Genomic DNA, 27159 nt, shown 5'->3' with positions numbered 1-27159 from the left:
AGCATTCCCAGACCCAAAAATAACCTACAAAATCATGCCACCAAATAACACATAAAACCTAAAATAACAGTAACATGTAGTAAAAGCAGGAATATGATAAATACACAGCCGATATAAAGTAGAAATACTTTTCTACAATCATTGCAGCACTGTCTAGCATAGCGAAAATCTGACTACGTGGTGTATCTCACTATGTAGCGGAAGCAGTCTCTCCAGTAACCTTTAAACTATGAAGCTGCCAAATCATACCAAATTAACACAAAAATACACAGCCTATATAAAGTAGAAATAATCTATGTACAGTGTAGTTTCACTTACCAGAATGGGGAAGACAGCGAGCACACTAATGACGGAGTGTTGGGCTGAGTCGTCCAATAAATTGCAGTTTCGTCACAGTTAAACACTTGTGTGGTAAACTATGTGTATACCTGTCTGGACACAACCCTCTGCTGAATGCTCCTGTGGCTTCTCCCACAGACCCCTGTATAAAGGTGATTGGAGGCACTGCTCCTCCCTCAGTCTCCAAGATGTTATGGTCACTTTTGCTACTAATAAAAGCCTATCGTTCGCCTCCCGTCTCCGAGAGTTATTGATGGTGCATCAACTTGCTTATACGAGTAACCACCTCCTGTAATTATTTTCTTCAGTTCTGCTGGGAACTTTTCGGCAACTTCAGTATCAGCCAAAGCACTCGCTCCAGTAAACTTTAAGCTATGAAGCTGCCCTCGCCTCAGAAACCGATCAAACCACCCATGACTACCTTTAAATTCCACTTTCGCAACACTTTCATCACCATCGTCCAGTGCTTTCTGTTTCAGCTTATTAAAAAGACTGACTGATTTCTCCTTAAGTACAAAATAACTTAACGGAACACCACCCTTTGTACACCCATCAATCCACTCAAGCAATAGACTTTCCATTTTATTCATTATTGGATGCCAACTAAGAGAGACCACTTTGCTAAGAGCAGAACCAACAGTAACATCGGCAGCTTTCAAGATTCTTTCTCTCTGCGTATAAATAGTACGAATGGTGGACACAGGCAAGTTCAACACGCGGACAGTGTCCTTACTTCGTTCACCATGATCAAAATGCTTAATTATGTCTAGTTTTACGCTAAATGCAACACTCTTACGAGCTCTTTTAGGCTTTTCCGATACCTCAGAACTCATCTTGCTAATGGATTTTAAAAATAAATCGACGTAAAGCACAGATGCTCACAGGCACGTGTTTAAGCAATGGTGGCTAAAATGCAGTTCCGGGGGAGGAGCTTGGCTGCTCGGGGCACGCTGCTTTTTTTGGCGCACTGCCTTTTTTCGTAACAGTGAAAATACCTTCTGTTAGCAAAAACAGGTAACCTATGTAGGTCTTTCGTAACAGCAAGGTGTCATGAAGTGAATGCTCGAAAAAGAGGGGCCACCTGAAAATTATTGAACACATTTCCATGTCAACTGCTCACATATTAAAATTCAACACTGCTCCAAGTAGCTACATCTTCAAACCGAGTCATGGAAACAAAATCAAAGCAGCATACAGCCAGAAAATATTTTCAACACGTACAAACAAGCTGGATGAACTCAGCAGGTTGGGCAGCATCCGTTGAAATGGATGCTGCCCAACCTGCTGAGTTTATCCAGCTTGTTTGTACGTATTGATTTGACCACAGCATCTGCAGTGTACTTTGTGCTTACTGGAAATATTTTGCCTTATTTGAGATGTTTTGAACTTGTTAACCTAAATTGAAGATCTGAACTTGCACTCTTAACTACAAGATTAACACGTTTTTAAGAAAAACTAAAGTAAATTATGTCAGATTCATCCACAGGAATCCTGATGATGGATTTCGGCCAAAACAGTGACCAGTTACTTTTCTCCATAGATGCTACCTGGCCCACTGAGTTCCTCCTGCATTTTGTGTGTGGTCCTTTGAGCAAAACTGGTTCGTTGAATGTGCCTACTTTAGATAATAAGTCATACACATTTTATTAATCAGGTCAAATTTTTTTACTACCAATGCACATAATTAATCTACAGTAAAGTCTTTAACAGCCAAAGCCATTGCAAAGTCATCAGGTCCTTAAGGAATTCTGATTTTTGTTAAAAGATTGTTGTTCAGTTGAGTCCAACTCTTCGTGACCTCACAAACCAGAGGGTCCATAGGGTTTTCATGGCAAGATACGGAGGTAGATTGCCAGGCCTTTCTTCCATGCAGATTCTGCTGCTGCCCAGGTCGGGACCCGGCTGGGTTTGAACTCAGGACCATCTACCTTGAGGTCCAGTGCAGATGCCACTACACCACCAGCCGGCCCATTATTAAAAATACAAAGATTTATTCTTTCAGTGCAATCGCACTTGTCTGGGCCTATATGAAATATATTACAGAGAACACAGACCATGAATATTACAACTCAAAAACAGGACCTTCAGCCCATGATGTTATGCGAAACTAATCCCTTTTGCCTGCATAATACCCAATATCCTTCCATTCTTTGCCCACTCAATAGCCAGTTAAACACTTAAATCACATCTGCCTCCACTACCACCCCTGGCAGCACATTCCAGGCACCTACCACCATGCAAAAGAACTTACCCTGCACATCTTAAATGCATGAATGCATGTCCTTTAGAATTAGACATTCAGCTTTCAACACGGGGGGGGGGGGGGGGGGGGGTAGAATTCTAGTCGTCCTCTCCTCAGCCTGTCATTCCATCTGTCAATTATTTCCACATATCTGCCACTAATTGATATCCCATTGTATCTTTTGATAATCTTCCACACTATACACAAAGCCACTAATTTTTGTATCATCTGCGAGTCTGTCTCCCTCTCTCATGTTTTCTCTGGACAAGCCAATTCTGAACCCAAATGGCCAAATTACCATGGATCTTGTGTATCCCGTGGAATTCACACATCACACCAAGTGTCATTCACCCATCAATAGTTTATGCAAATGAAAAACACTTCACAACCACACCAGCTTGATTTTAAAATCTAATATTCAGCCAGTATATCCTAAGCTGGCAAGCATTGTTCAGATGCTCCGAGGCTTAACAGCACACCTTTCAGTGTTTTGGGTCACAGTATTCCCAAGGCACACAAAGCCCAGGATAAAAAACATCTCAGGTACCCAACCTTGGATTTACATACGTGGTGAAAAACAACAGCATCCAATTCAGTTTAAACTGAATAAAATCACAATTAAGAAGTACAACTGAAAATAAAATTTGCCTGGGCATTGCAAAGTGGGACCATAAAATATTGAGACTAATAAAGGAAATTCCTAAATATTTTCTAAACACATTTAAGGGCAAAAGGATAACCAGGGAAAGAGTAGGGACTGTTAGGGACAGATATGTATGGTGCCAGAGGATGAAAACAAGGTCTCAAATGAATACTATAGACAATAGGTGCAGGAGTAGGCCATTCAGCCCTTCTAGCCAGCACTGCCATTCACTGTGATCATGGCTGATCATACACAATCAGTACCCCGTTCCTGCCCTCTCCCCATATCCCTTGACCCCGCTATCTATAAGAGCTCTATCTAACTCACTCTTGAATGCATCCAGAGACTTGGCCTCCACTGCCTTCTGGGGCAGAGCATTCCACATATCCACCACTCTCTGGGTGAAAAAGTTTTTCCGCATCTCTGTTCTAAATGGCCTACCCCTTATTCTTAAACTGTAGCCTCTAGTTCTGGACTCACCCATCAGTGGGAACATGCTTCCTGCCTCCAGCGCATCCAATCCCTTAATAATCTTTTTTGTTTCAATCAGATCCCCTCTCATCCTTCTAAATTCCAGTGTATATAAGCCCAGTCGCTCCAATCTTTCAACATATGACAGTCCCGCCATCCCGGGAATTAACCTCGTGAACCTACTCATCTGTACTCACAAAGGACATTATAGTTGGGGAATTCAAGGAGGGGTTTAGTCAATAATAATCAAATTCTAGAGTATATCACCTTTAAGTAGGAAAGGGTATTCGATGTCTTCATGGACAAAAGTAAAATCGTCCTGAGAGCCTTCATATCCCAGGAAGATCCAGACTGATTGATTGCCATTCTCAAAAAGAAAAGAAAATGTATTGATCCATATGGTGCAAGGAATCAAGTGCTGGGACCCACAGTTATATAAATTAATGATCTGCATCTACAAAACTTGCTGCTGTTTATAATAAGGTGGTCTGAGGCGAAAGGATAAGATTAATTAGTTGGCAAAGTGGCAAAATAACTGCAGGTTGGATAGCTGAACACACACACTAAATTTTTAATCTGCAAACCAATGTCAGTGATCCTCTTACCTTGTTGGGCCTGTTAGGGAATATAAAATAATTCTTAAGCAGGTTGGGAGCTGGTAATTTGATATCACATTACTCTTTAATGGAAGATGACAACTGTTAAAAGCCCATTCCTGATATTTTAATAAAAGTTATGTCCAGAAGTCTATACCCACATTGTCTTGCAGCTCAAAAATAACAGTTTAATTGTGAAAGTGTATACAGAGGATTGCAGTTGCACAAGGTTCATTTCCTACAAACAGCCCTGTCATTACTGAGTATTGTCCAAACTGACTTTTTTTTAAAAAAAAGTCAGAAGAGAACAACTTCCCCCCAACCCCCCGCCCCGGCCAAAATCATAATGTAATCCTGGTAATTGAAAGGTGATGCATTTTCAGAAAAGCATTGAGGATAGGACCCTGACATTCACTGCTAATTAAGGAGCACAGGAATCTTGTACAAGTCCAAAACCCTTGAAGGTAGCAGCACAGATGACAAAGGTGGCAGAGTGAAATAAGCCATCATTCGCCAGAACACTGTAGTTTTAGTCACCACACAGTCGGAAGGATAAGATGGCAGTGGAGAGGATGCAGAGGAGATTGCTTCTGTTGGAGTGTTTTGGTTATAAGGATAGACTAAATGAGCTGAGGTTGTTTCCCTGGGAGTAAAAGAGACCAAGAGAGCAATACAAAATTTAAAGCAGCAAAATTAAGGGAGATAGCTTCAAGCTGCTCAAAATTCAAAGTAAAGTGAATTTATTATAAAAGTCTGCATATGTCATCATATACTACCCTGAGATTCATTTCCTTACAGGTATGCATAGTAAATACAAAGAAACAAAATATAATCAATGAAAAACCACAAACAAAATAGACAAACTCATGTGCAAAAGACAAACTGAAAAACAGAAAAAGAAAAACAAACAATAATTAATAAACAAATATTGTGAATGAGATGAAGAGTCCTTGAAAGTGAGTCCACAGATTGTGGGAACAGTTCAGTGATGAGGTGAGTGAAGTTATCCCCTCTTGTTCAGGAGCAGGCAATGTCTAAAACTCAAGGATGCAGGGAGGGCTGAGTGGTTTAAAAGATTTTCCCCTGCCAAAGACTGATTGAAATGTGGAATGTAATGCATCGCCTGAGGTGGTGGTGTAGGCAGTTACATAGTTTGGTGTCACAACATGACACTTCAGTCATGATATGAAGGAAGACACTGGATAGAGGATGAACTTGATAAAAACATTTAGGACAAAAGCTCTGTCAAGAGGGCCTCACAGTTCAGGACTGATAATGTGATCATGAAAGCAAGTAACACGACATTTGAATCAGCAAGGCACAGAAGGCTAAGGGCCAAATGCTGGTATACTGGATGAGTACAAATGAATTCTCAATGGTCGTCATGGACATGGAGTCTCTTTGACCTCAGCTTAAGGACAAAAAGAACAAAATAAACATTGCTGTAAACAACATTTTGCATTCAAACTGGTAAAAAAAACTAACAAGTTAAAAAATGATTCATTAAATACACGTAAGATGCTGGAGGAACTCAGCAGGTCAGGCAGCATCTTCCTATTTCCCGCCATTGATGCTGCCTGACCTGTTGAGCTTCTCCAACATTGTGTTGTTCAAGATTTCCAGGAACTCTTATGCGTCCAGTCATTAAATCTCTCCACAGTTAGGTATCATGTCCCACTGAAATTCAGTATAGGAGCATAAGTGTTAACTCACAACTCAATCCAACGACCCCATTTCAATCTGAACTCCAGGGCTGAGAGAGAAATATGTCAATTTTCTGTTACAATGTGCATTTCTTCCAGGTCTCCACATTCCTCCAAAACTCATGGGTTGATAGGTTAATTGGCCAATGTAGATTGACTCTAGCGTGTTAGCAGTGTCAACGGGGAGTTCTTTGGAATATGGAATAAAGGGAAAATGATGAATAATGGGATTGCTCAGCTGACAGAGACGGTAGGCTGAGTGGCCTCCATCTGTACCATAAAGGAATATTGACCACAAAGTAATAATGGCTTTGAACCAATAAATTGATTGTTAAATCATTCTCAATACATAAAAGGTCCTCAGATGTCATTTACACATATTCTCCCAGACATATATAGTACTCAAATCCTGTCACCAGGAAACGGTGCAGTCATCACGAATGGAAAGAGCCAATGCCTTCTCCAAATTTTCCTTCAGATAGAAGCAAACATTACAAACCCAGAGCCACCTCTGGTTAGCACACTATTTTATTAAACTACTAATAGTTTCATTTGATCAGCTCCCCCACTGTTACTCCACCCAGGCAGCATCCAGACAAACATTGGTCACTGGTCACCTGGAATGACTATCATCCATGATCACCTTCCCCAGTCTATACCTTCCAAATCAATCTGCAATGATTTCACGTAATCATTTGGAGGGAGGGGGGCTACTCATCTCTGACTTCAGAGAAAATTCAGACTGTTCTCAGCAATGACTGGACATTTCTAAAGAAATGAATCCTTGCACAACCCACAGAACCCTTGTATTTGGTTTCACAAGCAAATTTGTCAGTCCTGTACTGCAAGACAGTGTGCTGGACATAGCTCTTGTTGAAGTACAGTCTTCTACCAATTGTCCTCCTTCATATTACTCATATTACTCTTGAATGATTACATGACATCACAAACTAACGGAGATGGGAGTAGACTCTCACATGGTGGATTGGATAGTGGACTACTTGACAGATAGACCTCAGTATGTGCGGTTGGGAGACTGTAGGTCTGACACGGTGGTCAGCAGCACAGGAGCGCCGCAGGGGACTGTACTCTCTCCGGTCCTGTTCACCCTGTACACATCAGACTTCCAATATAACTCGGAGTCCTGCCATGTGCAGAAGTTCGCTGATGACACGGCCATAGTGGGGTGTGTCAGGAATGGACAGGAGGAGGAGTATAGGAAACTGATACAGGACTTTGTGATATGGTGCAACTCAAACTACCTGCGTCTCAATATCACCAAGACCAAGGAGATGGTGGTGGACTTTAGGAGATCTAGGCCTCATATGGAGCCAGTGATCATTAATGGAGAATGTGTGGAGCAGGTTAAGACCTACAAGTATCTGGGAGTACAGTTAGACGAGAAGCTAGACTGGACTGCCAACACAGATGCCTTGTGCAGGAAGGCACAGAGTCGACTGTACTTCCTTAGAAGGTTGGCGTCATTCAATGTCTGTAGTGAGATGCTGAAGATGTTCTATAGGTCAGCTGTGGAGAGCGCCCTCTTCTTTGTAGTGGCGTGTTGGGGAGGAAGCATTAAGAAGAGGAACGCCTCACGTCTTAATAAGCTGGTAAGGAAGGCGGGCTCTGTCGTGGGCAAAGTACTGGAGAGTTTAACATCGGTAGCTGAGCGAAGGGCGCTGAGTAGGCTACGGTCAATTATGGAAAACTCTGAACATCCTCTACATAGCACCATCCAGAGACAGAGAAGCAGTTTCAGTGACAGGTTACTATCGATGCAATGCTCCTCAGACAGGATGAAGAGGTCAATACTCCCCAATGCCATTAGGCTTTACAATTCAACCGCCAGGACTTAAGAACTTTTTAAAAGCTATTATTAATGCTTTTTGAGATAGTGATTTAGATGCATATCATATTTTTTTACTGAGTTAAGTATTGTATGTAATTAGTTTTGCTACAACAAGTGTATGGGACATTGGAAAAAAGTTGAATTTCCCCATGGGGATGAATAAAGTATCTATCTATCTATCTAAGTATCCACTCTTAACAAACTTGCAAACTATTTCATACTCCTGAACAGGACCATGAAAAGTTATGAGAATTACAGATGTGTTACTTTCCTGTCACTCAAACTGTTTTGTAGATTAAAAGTTTCCTGTGTGGGCTTAGCTATCCAAACTGACATGCAGAAGCATTAGCTAAAACTGAAGCAGAACACAGGACCAAGACAGACATGCTGAGACCTACAACTCAGCATTGCTTCAGTGGGGGGATGGGGAGAGACATCAAGAGGCCACAGGTGCTCCAGGCAGCCTGTCTCATCAAGCTACCTGTACCTTTCAGGAGAGAAAAACTGCAAAATAATCAAGTCTGTCACTCTCAAATGGTCTTCTTTCATTGTCTGCCTTTGCTCTGTGCCTTAATTGCTCTCACCACAGAAGTGATCTCCAGCTAAAATAGTTTGTGTAAATTACTTTACACTGAAAGCACAAAACAAGTCATGAACACACATTACTGGATTATAATCTTGCATATTATTTAATGTTTTTAAATGAAAACTGTTCCTCACTCCTAGTGCACTGGGTTAATAATCAAAGATTACTAAACTCTTGGAAATCTGCAGATGCTGGAAATTCAAACAACAACAAAATGCTGGTTGAACACAGCAGGCTAGGCAGCATCTGTAGGGAGAAGCGATGTCGACGTTTCGGGCCGAGACCCTTCGTCAGGACTAACCGAAAGGAACGATAGTAAGAGATTTGAAAGTAGAGGGGGGAGGTGGAAATGCAAAATGATAGGAGTAGACTCCCGGAGGGGGTGGGATGAAGCTAAGAGCTGGAAAGGTGATTGGCGAAAGTGATACAGAGCTGGAGAAGGGAAAGGACCTTCTCCAAATTTTCCATTGACTTCTCTAACTTCCGTTAATGCCTCTCCTCCCCTTCTTACCCCATCCCTGACATATTTAGTTGTTTGCCTGTTCTCCATCTCCCTCTGGTGCTTCCCCCCCCCCTCCTTTCTTTCTCCTGGGGCCTCCCGTCCCATGATCCTTTCCCTTCTCCAGCTCTGTATCACTTTCGCCAATCACCTTTCCAGCTCTTAGCTTCATCCCACCCCCTCCGGTCTACTCCTATCATTTCACATTTCCCCCTCCCCCCACTACTTTCAAATCTCTTACTATCTTTCCTTTCGGTTCGTCCTGACGAAGGGTCTCGGCCTGAAACGTCGACAGCGCTTCTCCCTATAGATGCTGCCTAGCCTGCTGTGTTCTACCAGCATTTTGTGTATGTTGTTGTTTACTAAACTCTTTGCAGTAGGCAGCACCTGTGGAAAGTTCAAAGTAAATTTATTAAAGTACATATATAATTACTATATACAACCCTGAGATTCATTTTCTTGCAGGCATACTCAATAAGTCCAATAACCACAAAAGAACCAATGAAAGACTGAGCCAACAGGGCAGACAACCAGTGTGTCCTGAACAAAAAAAGGGTAACACAGCTAATATTTCAGGTTGATGAACTTCTAACTGAAATAAGCAAAATGACCAATTGATGACCAGAATTATTAAACCTGTTCTACTACACAGATCACTAATCTTCCCAGCTTGTTGTGAATAATTCACTCAGTAAACCCATGATGCTTCAATGTAGGATCCAAGTCAGCTCAGGGTATCATAGTTCGTCTTAATATTGAATCTGCACGGTTCAGTAGGCACTAAGACTTTAAAATCTTTTTATATTCCAAATTTGGGATCTTCACAAAATGGGTCATCAGTTTATTGCAACAAAATTACTTTAATCACTTCTAACTTAATAGTGGTCAAGAACAGTTTTGCAGAATCATTTGTGCCTTGAAACTTATACACTTCAAACATCAATTATCAAAGGAATCCAGAAAAATTAGACCAGTATCAGTGTCCAGACAACTATAGCCTATGTCGATAACTATGCGGAGTTCTCAAAAAGAGCCCAAACATTTATTTGCATATTCACAATTACCAATTAGCAGTAGCTCTCAGGGTTGATTGACATCATGCCAAATCCTATTGTGCATAACAATGCTTTTACCAAGCATTCTCTACCACATCATGTGCTGCAAAGCAGTGTCACTTGGGGAAAACTACTTCCGGCACATACAACCTGTATAAAATGCTCTGTGCCAGTGGATAATAAATATCCATTACCAGTTATGGCCATACACATCATGTGCATAAAAATGTATACATTTTAAATACTGTGTATAAGATGATGAAGGGAATTGATCATGTGGATAGACAGAGGCTTTTTCCCAGGGCTGAAATAACTAACACGAGAGGGCACAGTTTTAAGGTGCTTGGAAGTAGGTACAGAGGAGATGTCAGGGGGCAAGGCTTGTTTGTTTGTGGATTTATTTTTAAACACACAGAGAGTGATGAATGTGTGGAATGGGTGCCGGCAACAGTGGTGGAGGCGGATACGATAGGGTCTTTTAAGAGACTCCTGGAGACTCCATGGAGCTTAGAAAAATAGATGGCTATGGGTAACCCCAGATAACTTATAAAGTAAGTACATGTTCAACACAGCATTGTAGGCCGAAGGGCTTGTACTGTGCTGTAGATTTTCTATGTTCAACTGGTACAAAGAGAAAAATCAAATGATTAGAGTACAGAGGGATCTTGGCATTCTTGTACATGAATCACACAAAAGTTAACAGGTAGGTCCCACAAATCTGTATTGGCCTTCCTTGCAATAAGATTGGACTTTAATATCAAAAGGTCAGTTTTGGAGAGCGCCCTCTTCTTTGTGGTGGCGTGTTGGGGAGGAAGCATTAAGAAGAGGGACGCCTCACGTCTTAATAAGCTGGTAAGGAAGGCGGGCTCTGTCGTGGGCAAAGTACTGGAGAGTTTAACATCGGTAGCTGAGCGAAGGGCGCTGAGTAGGCTACGGTCAATTATGGATAACTCTGAACATCCTCTACATAGCACCATCCAGAGACAGAGAAGCAGTTTCAGTGACAGGTTACTATCGATGCAATGCTCCTCAGACAGGATGAAGAGGTCAATACTCCCCAATGCCATTAGGCTTTACAATTCTACCGCCAGGACTTAAGAACTTTTTAAAAGCTATTATTAATGCTTTTTGAGATGGTGATTTAGATGCATATCATATTTTTTTACTGAGTTAAGTATTGTATGTAATTAGTTTTGCTACAACAAGTGTATGGGACATTGGAAAAAAAGTTGAATTTCCCCATGGGGATGAATAAAGTATCTATCTATCTATCTATCTAAAAGATTTTGTATAGGAGATTGGGTCAGCATTACCTGGAATAAGTGCACAAATTCAATCCCCTTATTGTACTATTGGAGGGAGTCCAGAGGAGATTCAAAAGGCAAAATTCTTAAGCCAAGAGGGCTTTTTGTTTAAAATCAATAGATGCAAGACAGTTGTGTTTGTATTCCTTGGCATTCAAAAGAATTTGGGAGGGGGTGCAGAAACAGGAGGTGGAAATGATCTTCCTAGCAGGGTAGACATTCACGTTTCCTCTCATAGGAGAGTCTATGAAAAAGGGATGCGACAAGGAACCAGTCATTTAAAAATGTGTGTGGAAATCTCTTTTCTCAGAGGGTTGTAAATCTCAAACACCGAAATCACTTGCCAAAATTTACCTGCAGTCATAATTCATATTACTATCCTGCAAGATACTTTGATACTTTTCTTCCCTTTTACAAACTTTCAATTTTCAGATTATATTTAATGAAACTAATTTGACACTATATCAGAAAGGAAGGGGAAATGACCAAAATTGTGGTCAAATAAGATCTTTGCTTTAGAACCATAGAACATTTCAGCACAGAAACAGACCTTTTGGCCCTTCTTGGCTGTGCCAAACCATTTTTCTGCATAGTCCCACTGATGCACCTGGACCATATCCCTCCATACACCTCTCATCCGTGTACCTGTCCAAGTTTCTCTTAAATGTTAAAAAAAAGCCCGCATTTACCACTTCATCTGGCAGCTCATTCCATACTCCCACTACTCTCTGTGTGAAGAAGCTCCCCCTAATGTTCCCTTTAAACTTTCCCCCTTCACCCTTAACCCATGTCCTCTTGCTTTTTTCTTCCCTAGCCTCAGTGGAAAAAGCCTGCTTGCATTCACTCTATCTATACCCATCATGATTTTACATACCTCTGTCAAGTCTCCCCTCATTCTACGACGCTCCAGGGAATAAAGTCCTAACCTATTCAACCTTTCTCTGTAACTCAGTTTCTCAAGTCCCAACAACACCATTGTAAACCTTCTCTGTACTCTTTCAACCTTATTAATATCCTTCCTGTAATTTGGTGACCAAAACTGCACACAATACTCCAAATTCGGCCTCACCAATGCCTTATACAACCTCACCATAACATTCCAACTCTATACTCAATACTTTAATTTATAAAGGCCAATGTATCAAAAGCTCTCTTTACTACCTTATTTACCTGTGACACCACTTTTAGGGAATTTTGTATCTGTATTCCCAGATCCCTCTGTTCTACTGCACTCCTCAATGCCCTACCATTTACCTTGTATGTTCTACTTTGGTTTTTCCTTCCAAAGTGCAAATAGACAATAGGTGCAGAAGTAGACCATTCGGCCCTTCGAGCCTGCACCGCCATTCTGAGATCATGGCTGATCATCTACTATCAATACCCTGTTCCTGCCTTGTCCCCATATCCCTTGATTCCCCTATCCATAAGATACCTATCTCGCTCCTTCTTGAAAGCATCCAGAGAATTGGCCTCCACTGCCTTCCGAGGCAGTGCATTCCAGACACCCACAACTCTCTGGGAGAAGAAGTTTTTCCTTAACTCTGTCCTAAATGACCTACCCCTTATTCTCAAACCATGCCCTCTGGTATTGAACTCTCCCAGCATCTGGAACATATTTCCTGCCTCTATCTTGTCCAATCCCTTAATAATCTTATATGTTTCAATCAGATCCCCTCTCAATCTCCTTAATTCCAGCGTGTACAAGCCCAGTCTCTCTAACCTCCCTGCGTAAGACATTCCGGACATCCCAGGAATTAACCTCGTGAATCTACGCTGCACTTCCTCTACAGCCAGGATGTCCTTCCTTAACCCCTGGAGACCAAAACTGTACACAATACTCCAGGTGTGGTCTCACCAGGGCCCTGTACAAATGCAAAAGGATTTCCTTGCTCTTGTACTCAATTCCCTTTGTAATAAAGGCCAACATTCTATTAGCCTTCTTCACTGCCTGCTGCACTTGCTCATTCACCTTCAGTGACTGATGAACAAGGACTCCTAGATCTCTTTGTATTTCTCCCTTACCTAACTCTACACCGTTCAGATAATAATCTGCCTTCCTGTTCTTACTCCCAAAGTGGATAACCTCACACTTATTCACATTAAACGTCATCTGCCAAGTATCTGCCCACTCACCCAGCCTGTCCAAGTCACCCTGAATTTTCCTAACATCCTCATCACATGTCACACTGCCACCCAGCTTAGTATCATCAGCAAACTTGATGTTATTCTCAATGCCTTCATCTAAATCGTTGATGAATATCTCACACCTGTCTGTATTAAACTTCATCTGCCATTTTTCAACCCATTTTTCCAGCTGCTGATCCAATTTGAGTTTATTTCTAAGGTGTAGCCCAAATGAGTAAAAGTATAGAAAGGGGATATGCTCTCTTCTCATTGCTACCAATCGAGGATATACAAGAGCCGGAAGACAGACACTTAATGTTTTAAGAACAGCTTATTCTCCACCGCCAGATTTCTGAACGGACAAGACCACAGCATTTTTTTAAGTAGAGTTATTCACTGCACCTGCCCACACGTTGAGTTGAATTGACTTTATTACTTACATCCTTCATATACACGAGGAGTAAAAATCTTTGCGTTATGTCTGTCTAAATGTGCAATTATAGTAATTTATAATAAATATTATGTAAAACAGGATAGTCGATATAACATAGAAATACAGTTGAGTCAGCATGAATTAAGCAATCTGATAGCTTGGTGCATCTTACAGTGCACTTGCCCATAAGATCCAAAATATCAACTGTCCATTTCCCTTCACAGGTGCTCCCTGACTTGCGAAATTTATCCAGTATTTTAATACATTGCTCCAGATTTCCAGCATTTGCATTTTCTTGTCTCCACTTGAAATAATTGAGTTGGTAATCTACTAAGAATGGTGATATACTTACCACAATAGAATATCAACTGTAGCCTTGTTAAGAAATAATGAACTTGCACTTTTGATTTTCACATTTTCTTTCAGTACTTTGTAGGTGAAAATAGGAGGAAGTACGGAAGCAAACATTTTCATTGCAGAGCCCACAAGGACCAATGACCTACTTCGATAAGCTTTAAACAGGCACAATTTATTTGTCAAATTAGGGATATAACAAAACTAGCAAAAGAACCAGTTGTGAAGAACAGCCAATGGTCTGAAATGTTAATTCTGCTTCTCTCTCCATGCACGAGTATTTCCAGCATGACACTGATTTGTTATGATCTAGAATAGAGGGCTTGAAAAGAATATATAAGGACCTCCAGCACCCAGGGCATGCCCCTTTCTCACTGTTACCATCAGTTATGAGGTACAGAAGCCTGAAGGCACACACTCAGCAATTCAGGAACAGCTTCTTCCCCTCTGCCATTGGATTCCTAAATGGATTTTGGATGAAGCTTTGGACCTCACTTTATTTTAATACAGTATTTCTGTTTTTACACAGTTCTTTAATAATCTATCCAATATATGTAATTGATTTACTTGTTCATTTAAAATTGTTTTATTATTATTTATTTATTATTTTTTTTCTCTCCCTCTGCTAGATTATGTATAGCATTGAACTGCTGCTGCTAACTTAACAAATTTCACGTCACATGCCGGTGATAATAAACCTGATTCTGATATCCTACAACTTAAATTAGCAGCAGAATGGGAAAAAAAACAATTGAACAGTTAAGATGGAAGAGAACAAAACTGAAGATGACTTAACTTTCCCAAATAAGGGCAGAAATGTTATATAATTCAACAAACCTGAATGCCTATAGCTTGTGTCCAACCATTTGCATTACAGCACTAACTCCAAAAATTAATTTTAAAGTGTTTCAGGACAACTATAGAAAAAGACAAGATGTTGCTAACAATATAAGCAAAAATGAAGTGGTAGAGTTTCCAAAGCTATCTATTGCCCTTCAGCAATTCACCAATGACTATTTATGACTTCAGATCTTACTTTGACTATAATGGGTCAGTGCAGGCAAGCTGGGTCACATCGTCCCATTTAGTACAGCAGTAAATAAGAATCAAATCCAACCACAAACTTTGCTCTACAATGCAGTCTTCGCTGTAACAATGCTGACACATCCACAGTCAATTAACCAACTACAAGAGCTTTCGATAAATCACCCTTAAATACTGAACGCAAGGAATAGAAACTCATTGAACTTGTTCACTATTTACTTCAGCTGCTATAAATTCAGTATGAAAACTGAGAAGTAAAAACTTGGGTGAAGCTATATTCTCCTCCAACACACAAAGAAATACATCTTCCAGTCTCACATCAGTATTTCCATAATTCACTCAACACTTTATTTGATACACATAAAACACCACAAAAAGAAAACAAGAAACAGGAAAGATTCTAAAAGATTGAAACATCTGCAAAATTGACAACTGTTATGAAAAATTGTAGTCAGACATTTTAGTGAACATGAAAATTTCACGTTTGTGCGACTACATGTTTACATGTGATATGTGCCTTGCCTGTGTATGACTCAGTTTTGCACCTTGAGTAGAAGTAATGCTATTTCGTTTAGCTGTATCCAAAGGAATTCATGAATAACTGAAATATAATTAAACTTGAACTTGAACTTAAGCATCTTTGTGCATTAATAGCAAAGATCTATACAAAGAACATGTTAATTGAGATTCCGCTACAATTCAAAGCTGATCAACCAGATAAACAAGTTAATGCTTTTTCCTCTAATCAATAACAAATCTATATCTTGAATATACTCTTTCTTTCGCTCAGTGTTGTAACTGAAAGCTAGATTGCATAGAAGAGTTCCACAGTCAATTGTCAAACTATGCATTTGAAATAAATGTTCCCATATAGTGCATAAAGAAGAAAGCTGCAGAAATAGGCCAGTAACGAAATAATACTGCATCTAGAGAGGCAGTAATTGCCAACAAGATTTTGCAATCATCATGACATCTGAATATTCAGAAGTGAAGAGAATATTAAAAGTTATTTACATAACAAAACACTTTTCAAGTGCATTTAGTTTTTATTATGTAAGTATCCACAACAAACCAAACAGTTTGGTAAGTGACACTGAATCCGTTTTAATCCTGTCGGGCTCATAAACTGCAGACTGCACGTAGTTTGCTCATTAAAAAAATAAAACTCAAATGCTTCCGTTGACAACATGCTAACCAATAAGCCGTACTCTGGTAACGATTTCGGTAACGGAAAAACCAGATACAACGCAAACGCCATATAGACATCAACCAAATTAGTTTCCCTACAAAACTCAATCGGTCATTTGAGCCGACGTCAGTTAAAAGTTGCGGTAGATTGTACTTTAACACTGAGCACGCAATAGGAGAGTTTGTCCAGCTTTCGTACGCCGCACTTCGCAACCATACTGCGCTGCTCTAATGATCTCGTTATCCATTCACAATCCCAGCGCTTTAAAACAAATTCCGGGCGGGACCCAGAAAAATTTAAACAAACACCGCACAATTACATTTTTTGGGGGGGTTGGGCGTGGGTAAGGAACGTTCGTTTGCACTTGCTTCTTGCGGTCGCTCCAATTTAATAAAATAATAGATGCAAAGTGCTGACGGACCGGCAACACGTGCACGGGAGGTTCTGTGCGTGGCGAGCAGACACACACACACGCAGCGGGGCTCAGCTCAGCTCACCTTGGGCTTGTACAGCCACTTGCGGAACCGGTTCATGTTGGCGGCGGGTGCCGGCTGTCGCGAGCTGCGCGCTGCCGGCTGGACGAGGAGGGGCGGCCGCTGTCAACCGGCCGTAGCCGACGCTTCTGCTCCCCGGCCGCTATCTCCCGACCCCGGCTCTCACGCTGACATCGAACCACCTCTTCCTCACGCCCTCCCCGGCGATGTCAGCGCCAGCGCCGGCTCCGAGCTGACATGACAACACCATCCCACACTGCACCACAGACAACCCCTCAGCATAACACCGGAAATGACGAAAGGAACGCCGCCTGCCGCCGAAGATGGACGTCCATCGCAGCCAGTCAGCTGCAGAATCGTTCAAAAACTCCGTTCTGTTTGGTAATGCTTTTCAACTTGATGAAGGCATATAACTATAGGATCTTACAATGTTTTACTATCTATACCTTTGGGTAATTCATGACTATTCGTGCCCTTGATCGATTTTTGTATTTGCGTTCACGAGTTAACTCCGTTGCCTAGAGACGGCCAAACATGTAGCGCGGGTGACGCGACACGCCTTGCAGTGACGGATAGGGATTTGTAGTTATTCCATTCGAAACCGTCGTCTATTTGAAGGTGATTGTGCTGGGTGGGACTACAATTCCCAAGATGCACCGTGCTCCGCGACAGCCGCAGCTCCTCGTTCAGTGAGATACTGAAAACCGACCTTCCGATTCAGCTGCGGAGTTAATGGGTTTGTCTTTTTAAACTTAAAATAGTTGGGGAATTGAGATAAAGGATTTTACCACAATTAGATCTTTTATCGTTAGGTATTTTCATTTTGACGGAGTGATTTGTGGTTGTGGTGAATGGGGTTAGTGGTCAGTTGAGTTCCTGGGAATGAGTGACTGGTGCTGTATATCTAAAATAGAAAGTCCTGGAAATGCTCCTCAGGACACGAAGCATCTTAGGAAAGAGAAGCAGATAGCAGTCTCACTGAAAAGTAATTAAATATTTCAGGTCAAAGAACCTTCATTAAGGGAAACACAAGAGACCGCGCATGCTGGAATCAGTCATCAGACTGATTAACTCACGCTGATTTGAGTGTACTCTATGTTACATTGACTGTTCTATTTATTATAAATAGAACAAATTACTATGATTGCACATTGCATATTTAGATGGAGACATAATGTAAAGACTTTTACTCCTTATGTGTGTGAAGGATGTAAGAAATAAAGTCAATTCAATTCAATCTGAAACAACACAAAATCACTCCTGTCCTGGTGGTTCTGAATTGGCTTCCTTGTATCCTTTAGAATTGACTTTAAAGTTCTCGTACTTGTTCTTAAAGCTCTCAATGGTCTGGCACCCGAGTACATCACAGAATCATTTTTGTTTTATAATCCTGCTGGAGTTGGCAGATAATTTATTGATTACAATGGAAATTTGTGACACAGTAGCATTACAAGTGTGCAGATATACACTTGTAAAATATTTTCTTATTTGAAAATAAGAAAGAATAAAAAAGTTAACCGATAAGATGTACAAGATTTCCAAGTTCACGCTGATAAGATGGTGGTACAAGATATTATATAGTAATGGGTGCACATTCACACGTTCAGATAAAAAAGTGATGGTGTCCACGATAGCAGCATGTGGCAAACAGAGCTCTGGTAAACAGAGGTTTGTAACAGTCTGACAGGAAGGGGGTCTTGACTTCCCCAGCTATTGGATGACTCATTATAGAGCCTAATGGCCGACGGTGAGAATACTCTCACACAGTGCTCTTTGGAGCAGCGCAGTTGTATTACTGAAAGTGCTCCTGTGTTCAGCCAAAGTGGCATGTGGAAGGTGAGAAATACAGTATTGTCCCAAATTCCCAGGATTTTCCATGGGGTCCTTTGTTCTACCCCAGCCTCCAGTGTGTCCAGTTTGACCCCTATAAAAGAGCCAGCCTTTCTAATCAGTTTATTGAAACTGTTAACATCATCTGTGTTGGTGCCATTGCGCCATCACACCACTGCATAGGAGGTTGTGCTGGCAACAACAGACTAGTAGAACGTGTGAAGGAGAAGCCTGCACACTCCAAAGGCCTTCAGTCTCCTGAGGAAGTAGAGGTGACTCTGGCCCTTCTTATACACAGCTGTGTTGGTGCTCCACTCAAGTCTGTCATTCAGGTGCACCCCCAGGTACGTGTAGGTCCTCACCACATCCACATCCTCACCATCAATAGTAACAGGGAGCAATGCAAGTTTGGTCTTCCTAAAGTCCATCACCATAATTTACTTATTATTATTTAATTATTTATGGTTTTATATTGCTATATGTCTACACTATTCTTGGTTGGTGCGGCTGTGATGAAACCCAATTTCCCTCGGGATCAATAAAGTATGTCTGTCTGTCTGTCTGTCAGGGCTTTATGCTTTGGCTCTTGGTATGATCACCCATGCCAAACAGGTCCAATGGTAGAGGCCAGTCAAAGACTTGTCCACCAGTCATTCCAGGTTCAGGGGATCAGCTTAGGACTAATAGCCTTGGCTGGTCAAACAAAATTCTTATGGAAACAGCAATGAAATATCCTTCTGTATCTGTGTGTGATGGTATGGTGCCAAACTCTTTGGGGCAGACATGAGGACCTTGAACCACTCCTGGGACACAATAAAGATGGTGGCCAAGGACAGACAAGAGATGGAGAACCTTCACTGCTGCCCAAAATGTCACCGGTGTAGTGAGTAGTAAGTAAGAAGCAGGCCCTTCAGCCCAACTGGTCCATGCCAACCATGTCCCTGCTCATCTGAATTGTCCACATTCGGCCCATAAGCCTCCAAGCCTTTCCCCTCCATATGCCCATCCAATTACCTCTTAAATGTCATAATATGCCTCATCTACTTCTTCTGGAAACTCATTCTAAAAACTCACTGTTCTCTTTGTAAAGAAATTTCCACTCAGGGCCCTTCAGTTCCACTCCTCTCACATCTCTAGTTTTGGACTCCTCAGCCCTGGAGGAAAGGATATAACTGTCTACCTTATTCATACCCCTCATGATATCTAAACCATTCCTATTGATGTAACTGCCCAAATGCTTTTTAAACATTGTAATTGTAGCCACCTCCATCACTTATTCTGGCAGCTCATTCCATACGTGGCACCCTCTGTGTAGGAAAAGTTGCTTCTCTAAATCTTTCCTCTCTTACTCTAAACCTACCTTTGGACTCCCCTACCTGAAGGAAAGGAGTATTCCCCTCATGATTTTATAAACCTTTGTAAAATTATCCCCAGCTCCTATGCTCCAGGAAAAAATAGCTCAAGTCTTTCCTCGTAACCCAAAAGCTCCGAAGTTCAAAGTAAATTTATTAAAGTTACCATATGTTCTTGCAGGAATTCACAGTAAATACAAATAAACAAAAAATAAATAAGCAATAAATATCAAGAAAATGAGATGAAGAGTTCTTGAAAGGGAGTCCATAAGTTGTGGGAATAGTTCAGTGTTGAGGTGAGTGAAGTTATCCACTCTGTTCAAGAGCCTGATTATGTTCCAGTTCTGCTCATATCCTTGTCAATATTTTTTGCACCCTTTGCAGTTTAATGACATCCATCCAATAGCAGGGTGACCAGAACTATACTGTATGCAGACTTCTAGCTGTGGCTTTGCCAATATCTTGTACAGTTGTGACCAGATGTGCAACTCTGTTCTCAATATCCTGACTGTGGAAGGCAAGTGCCTCCATCACCTTGTCAATCTGTGTCAGCACTTTCATGTAACCATGTACCTGCACCCCAGATCTCCATGTTCCATGGCACTCCACAGAGCCCCGGTGTGTTAGTGCAGCTCGGATTTGTCTTACCAAAGTGTAACACCTCACGTTTATCTGGCTAAAACAGTATCTGCCATTCCTTGAACCACTAGCCCAGCTATCAAGATCCCTTTGTAAAAAGCCCTGTTGTGATATCTCAAAATACTTGTGCTTCATTGCTGTTTCTGCAAGATTGTTCTATGGAAGTAACACAGTGACTCTCAGATAAGTACTCAGATGGTTTTAAAGTGATGTGCAGTGCCCTGAGGTTGTGAAAGGTGCGACAAAAACTATTTGTTTAAATTTGATTACTGTAAAGATTTTGGTTTTGGTTTATTATTGTCATATGTACCGAGACACAGTGAAAATCTTGTCTTGCACACTATTTATACAGATCAAGTCATTACACAGGTTATTGAGCTAGAATAAGGTAAAACAATAACAATTCAGAATGAAGTGTAAAAGCCACTGAAGAAGTGTACTGCAGGTAAATGATGACGTGCAAGACCATAATGAGGTAGATTCTGAGGCTAAGAGTCCATCTTTATGTACAAGAGGTCCATTCGAGAGTCTGATAACAGGGATAGAAGCTGTCTTTGAGCTTGCTTTCAGGCTTTTGTTTCTTCTGCCTGACTGGAGAAGGAAGAAGAGAAGATGTCAAAACTAGAGGAATAATCATCTTCAAAATTTCCCTTATTTCTTTGCTTTTAAGAGTCCTAATGCTGTGCAGACATCTCAACAATCTCATGTGTGCTGCTGTGTTCTGAAACTTTGGAAAGGAGACTGAAACAGTATGGCAGCAGTGTGTTCTGAAAACGATTCAGTGTAATGCAGGGGTTATGTGTCTTTCTATGAAGAACTGATATAGAACGTATTGGCTGTCTTGATCCAGCATCTTATGTGTCCCAACATAAACTAAGCACCAAACAATCTGCAGGGAGAACTTAGTGGCTTGAGCAACATCTGTGGGAGGAAAGCAATTGTTGACCTTTCAGGAACTGCCCGACAGTTCATAAGCAGAATGGGTTACTTTAACAGGTTGGTACAGATGCTTTTTAATCCAGTCTCCCAGAGAGTACTTGATGTACAGGGCATGTTGACTCTACTCTCATTTTCATCTAGATTTTCCGTGGGAAGTTTGTTATCTATTTAATTTGCATTTGTTTTACCCACATTAAGTATGTGTGCATCATTTCCATTTGCAATGGAGGTGTCTGAAATCATGAGGGTTTCAACAATAAACAGGGAGAAACCGATTCCCAAGGTCAGTGACTAGAGGACAGAGATTTAATATAATTGCCAACAGGGTCAGAGGTGTTATGAATTAATAAGATAACGGAAGATAATGCCTTTCCAAAGTGGATTAGTTAAATACATGGAGTCAAAATTTATGGGGCTTTTGGGAAAAAGCCACAAGAAAATGAGACTAACTGGAAAAATTTTCCCAAGGGTCAACAAGCGCAGAGCAGAACAAAAGGCCTGCACGATTCAGTGATTGAATAGAGTTTGTTTGTTAGGAGCATCATGACTTTTAAATGCCAACTCATTCATGCATCAAAGGATCGTGTATACAAGCTGCATTCGTAAAAAGTGTCCAGTTTGTTGTCAAGTATATACATGTTTGAGGCTGTTTCCATGTTGAAGCTTGTTGTCCCTTGGATGAAACTGCATGGCCTGATGATACCACTCAGGGAAGGAAAGTTCTTTAGTGTTTCAAAGAAAACAAAAACCATGAACTGATACAGATCTTAGGAGACCTGAAGTGAAGAAATTATTTTGTAATGTTGATTAAAAGGCAGTCAATTTGCACACAGCAAATTCCCACAAACAGCACTGAGTTCATGACTAAATCTATTTAATTGATGCTGGTTGAGTGATTAATATAGGCTCATGGATAAGGGTTTGCATTACACCAGTGTCTTGAGCTCATTTAAATTGAGTTTCTGAAGTAAGTCTATTGCCTAGGCCAACATCACTTGCATTACCAAAAAGCAGATTAACTGGTAACTGTTGATATGTGTTGAATTGTAAAACATGTGAAAGAGTTTTCAAGTTCAAGCTTAATTGTCATTCGACCATACACGTGTACAGTATACAGCTAATAGAACATTGTTGTTCTGGGGCCAAAGTGCAAAGCACAGTAATGTACATACAGTCACACACACAGCATAGGGCACAGAAAGTAACGAAGGCACATAGCATCACAAAACTAATAACATGTTCCTGAGTGGGATTGCTCGAAAATTGATGGTGCATGTGATGTTGTTCTGGAGCCATGTTTCTGCCAGAATAAGCACACAAGCTTTCATGATTTAAATTCACAGGTTGCAAGTGAGTTTCTAAAATATTTCACAGGACTCTACCTTAGAACATTTACTCTGGGCTTGGTTGTTATTTGATCCTGCTGTATTGTCTTCAAAAGTTCTCCTTTTCATATATATTTACCTCTTTCACTGAATAGGTGCTTTCTGCTGAAGATGTCAAGTTACTCGCGGCTTCTGGCTGATATTGTACGTTTACTGGACAAGTTTGACCCTCAAAATAATGACCCTGTTCACTTTGTAAGTGAAGCAGCAAACAGCTATAAGGTGAGGGAAATGTTCACATTGAATTAATTGCCACAGGAATCAGCAGGGTATGTTTAATAAGCTAGAAATACTCTGCAGGGCTTTAACCAAATATTATACTGGGACATTATTGGATTTCTTCTTCAATTAAACTCTAATCAAGGGATGATACAGGCCCAGCCAGCAGTTTCATTTTTGCTAATTTATTTTGCAATACTTTGTTTTTAATTCTGAAAAAAAACTACGGCTAGTATGATGATCCATATTTCAAAAATCAAATGAGGATGTCAAACAGAGTTGAATGAAAATCTCAAGAAGATTGAGGAATGTCATGTAGTCTACTTAAGATCAAATAATTACAGATGCTAGAAACCTGAGATAAAAGCAGAAAATGCTGGAATCTCAGCAGGTCAGGCAGCATCTGTGGGGAGAGAAATAGTTAAAGGTGCAGGTTCAGGATTCTTCTTTCTCAGACTTTAAATGATTAACTCCATTTCTCTTTATGCTGGTGCTATCTGATCTGATGAGTGTTTCCAGCATCTTCTGTACTAATTTCAAGGTTTCAGCATGTGGAGTTTTCCCTTTATTTTCACCTTCAGATGTAAGAAATGATTAAAGGTTGAATTGGAATATGAGCTTCAATCACTTATTGAGAATGTATCAAATGAGCAGCATCTGTAGAGACAGCTAGTAACTGTCCTGTATTACCATGTGCTCCTATCTTATTTAGCAGCTAATGTGTAGCACCTTATCAAAGGCCTTTTGAAAACCCAAGTAAACAATATCCATTGGCACTCCTTTGTCTTTCCTGCTTGATATTTCCTCAAAGAATTGCAAGACTTGGCAGGGAAGATTTCCCCTTAAGGCAAGGGTTCCCAACCTGGGGTCCATAGACCCCTTGGTTAATGGTACAGGTCCATGGCATAAAGAAGGTTGAGAACCCCTGCCTGAAGGAAACTATGCTGGCTTTAGTCATTTTATCCTGCACTTCCAAATACCCCGAAACCTCATCTTTACTGATAAGACATTAAGACATAGGAGCAGAATTAGGCCATTTGGCCCATCATCCACTCCACCATTTAATCGTGGTTGATCCTTTTTTCTCTTCCTCAGCTCCACTCCCTGGCCTTCTCTCCATAACCTTGTGTCTAATCAAAAACTTATCAATCTCTGCCTTAAATACACCCAGCAACCTGGCCTCCACAGCTGCCTGTGGTAACATATTCCACAAATTTCCAACCTCTGGATACAGAAATTGCTCTGCATCTCTGTTTTAAATTTATCCTAAGGTTATGTGCCATTGTCCAAGACTCCCCCACCATGGAAGACATTCTTTCCACATCTCTCTGTCTTGGCTTTTCAACGTTCGAATGGTTTCAATGAGACCCTCCCTCATCCTTCTAAATTCCAGCAAGTACAGACCTAGAGCCATCAAACATTCCTCATATGATAACTCTTTCATTCCTGGAATCATCCTTGTGAACCTCCTCTGAACCCTCTCCAATGCCAGCACATCTTTTCTTAGATGAGGAGCCCAAAACTGATCACAATACTCGAGGTGAGGCCTCACCAGTGCCTTATAAAGCCTCAGCATCACATCCCTGCTCTTGTATTCTAGACCACTTGAAATGAATGCTAACATTGCATTTGCCTTCCTTACCATCGACTCTACCTGCAAGTTAACCTCCAGGGTGTTTTGCACAAGGACTCCCAAGTCCCTTTACATCTCAGATTTTTGGATTTTCTCCCTGTTTAGAAAATAGTCTGCAGATTTATTTCATTGACCAAAGTGCATAACCATGCATTTCTCAACACTGTATTTCATTTACTGCTCTCTTGCCCATTATCCTAATCTGTCTAAGTCCTTCTGCAACCTTCCTGTTTCCTCAGTACTACATGCCTCTCCATCAATTGTCACATCACTGCAAACTTGGCAACAAAGCCATCTATTCCAAAATCTAAATCATTCATATACAGCATAAAAAGAAGTGGTCCCAATACCGACCCTGCGGAACACCACTAGTCACTGGCAGCCAACCAGGAAAGGATCCTTTCATTCCCACTAATCAGCCAATGCTCTAACCATGCCAGTAACTTTCCTGTAATACAATGGGCTCTTAACTTGATAAGCAGCCTCATGTGTGGCACCTTGTCAAAGGCCTTCTGAAAGTCCAAATATACAACATCCACTGCATCCCCTTTGTCTATCCTATTTGTAATCTCCTCAAATAATTCCAACAAGTTTGTCAGGCAAGATTTTCCCTTAAGGAAACCACGCTGACTTTGTCCCCTGTCACTCAGTACTCCATAACCTCATCCTTAACAGTTGATTCCAACATCTTCCAACCACTGAGGACAGGCGAACTGGTCTGTAATTTCCTTTCTGCTGCCTTCCTCCTTTCTTAAAGAGTGGAGTGACATTTGCAATTTTCCAGTCCTCTGGCTCCATGCCAGAGTCCAATGAGTTTTGAAAGATTATACTTTCTCTACCGCTACCTCTTTCAGAACCCTGCAGTACAGTTCATCTGATCAGGGTTACTTATGTATCCTCGGGTCTTGCAGCTTTTTTTTCCACCTCTGCCTTGTAATAGTAACTGCACTCATTTCTCTTCCCTCACACCCTTCAACATCTGGCACATGCTACTGTCTTCCACAGTGAAGGCTGAATCAAAATATTCATTTACTTCATCGGCCATCTCCTTGTCCCCTGTTTATTATTTCTCCAGCCTCATTTTCTAGCAGTCCTATATCCACTCTCATCTTTTATTTTTTACATTCTTGAAACTGCTTTTACTACCCACTTTGATATTGTTTGCTAGCTTGCTTTCATATTCCACCTTTTCCTTCCTAATGATTTTTTTAGTTGCTCTCTGTAAGTTTTTAAACGCTTCCCAATCATCTACCTTCCTGCTCATTTTTGCTTTGTTATATGCCCTCTCTTTTGCCTTTACATTAGCTTTGAATTCCTTTGTCAGTCGGGGTTGTACGATTTTGCCATTTGAGTATTTCTTCGTTTTTGGAATACACCTACCCTGCACCTTCGTCATTTTCCCCAGAAACTCACACCATTGCTGCTCTGCTGTCATCCCTCCCAGCAGCTCCTTCCAGTTTACTTTGGCCAACTCCTCTCTCACACCACAGTAATTTCCCTTATTCCACTGAAGTACTGCTACATCAGACTTTACCTTGTCCCTAACAAATTTCAAGTTGAACTCAGTCAAATTATGATCACTGTCTCCTCAGGGTTCTTTTACCTTAAGCTCCCTAATTGCCTAGAGTTCAGGACATAACACCCAATCCAGTAGAGCTAGGTTCAACCCAATCCAGTAGAGCTAGGTTCAACGACAAACTGCTCTAAAACCCATCTCTTAGGCATTCAACAAACTCACTCTCTTGAGATCCATTACCAACCTGATTATCCCAATCGACCTGCATGTTAAAATCTCCCATGACTATTAAAACATTGCCCTTTTGACATGCCTTTTCTATTTCCTGTTGTAATCTGTGGTCCACATCCCAGTCACTGTTGGGAGGCCTGTATATAACTGCCATCAGTGTAGGATTCAGCATCTTCCGATCCTATGTCACATCTTTCTGGAGATTTGATGCCTTTCTTTACCAGCACAGCCACACCACCTCCTCTGCGTACCTTCTTATCCCTCCAATACAATGTGCAACCTTGGATATTCAGCTCCCAACTAAAATCATCCTTCATCCATGATTCAGTGATGGCCACAACATCATACCTGACAATCCGTAATAGTGCAACAAGATCATCCACCTTATTTCTTATACTCTGCACATTGAGAAATGGACTGTAACATCTTAACAAAGACTAAAGTCAGGCTATCTAGCCTATAGGAAAAATGCAACGTAAAAGCATTTCAG

At 41.0% G+C, this 27159-nt stretch overlaps 2 protein-coding genes across 7 annotated transcripts in view; one reads left to right on the top strand and one right to left on the bottom strand.

Moving 5' to 3' along the window:
- Positions 1–17186, bottom strand: part of zfyve28 (zinc finger, FYVE domain containing 28) — a 177379-nt gene extending 160193 nt beyond the window's left edge. For all 4 annotated transcript variants that reach the window (XM_073047944.1, XM_073047945.1, XM_073047947.1 and 1 more), the window contains exon 1: positions 16929–17186. In XM_073047944.1, coding sequence (XP_072904045.1) covers positions 16929–16964 — 36 coding nt within the window. In that variant the 5' untranslated portion in view covers positions 16965–17186. The remainder of the gene's footprint in view (positions 1–16928) is intronic.
- cfap99 (cilia and flagella associated protein 99) overlaps positions 17018–27159 on the top strand; it is a 97849-nt gene continuing 87707 nt past the window's right edge. The window contains exons 1-2 of one of the 3 annotated variants that reach the window (XM_073047948.1): positions 17138–17306; positions 23166–23292. In XM_073047948.1, the coding sequence (XP_072904049.1) occupies positions 17218–17306; positions 23166–23292 (216 nt within the window). In that variant the 5' untranslated portion in view covers positions 17138–17217. Of the gene's footprint in view, positions 17307–17565; positions 17662–23165; positions 23293–27159 lie in introns of those variants that run through there. The other 2 variants (XM_073047950.1, XM_073047949.1) reach the window with 2 other exon arrangements.

The sequence above is a fragment of the Hemitrygon akajei genome, chromosome 6 (assembly GCF_048418815.1).
Source record: "Hemitrygon akajei chromosome 6, sHemAka1.3, whole genome shotgun sequence".
In the NCBI taxonomy this organism is placed as follows: Eukaryota; Metazoa; Chordata; class Chondrichthyes; order Myliobatiformes; family Dasyatidae; genus Hemitrygon; species Hemitrygon akajei.
This window is presented reverse-complemented; position numbering and strand designations above follow the sequence as displayed.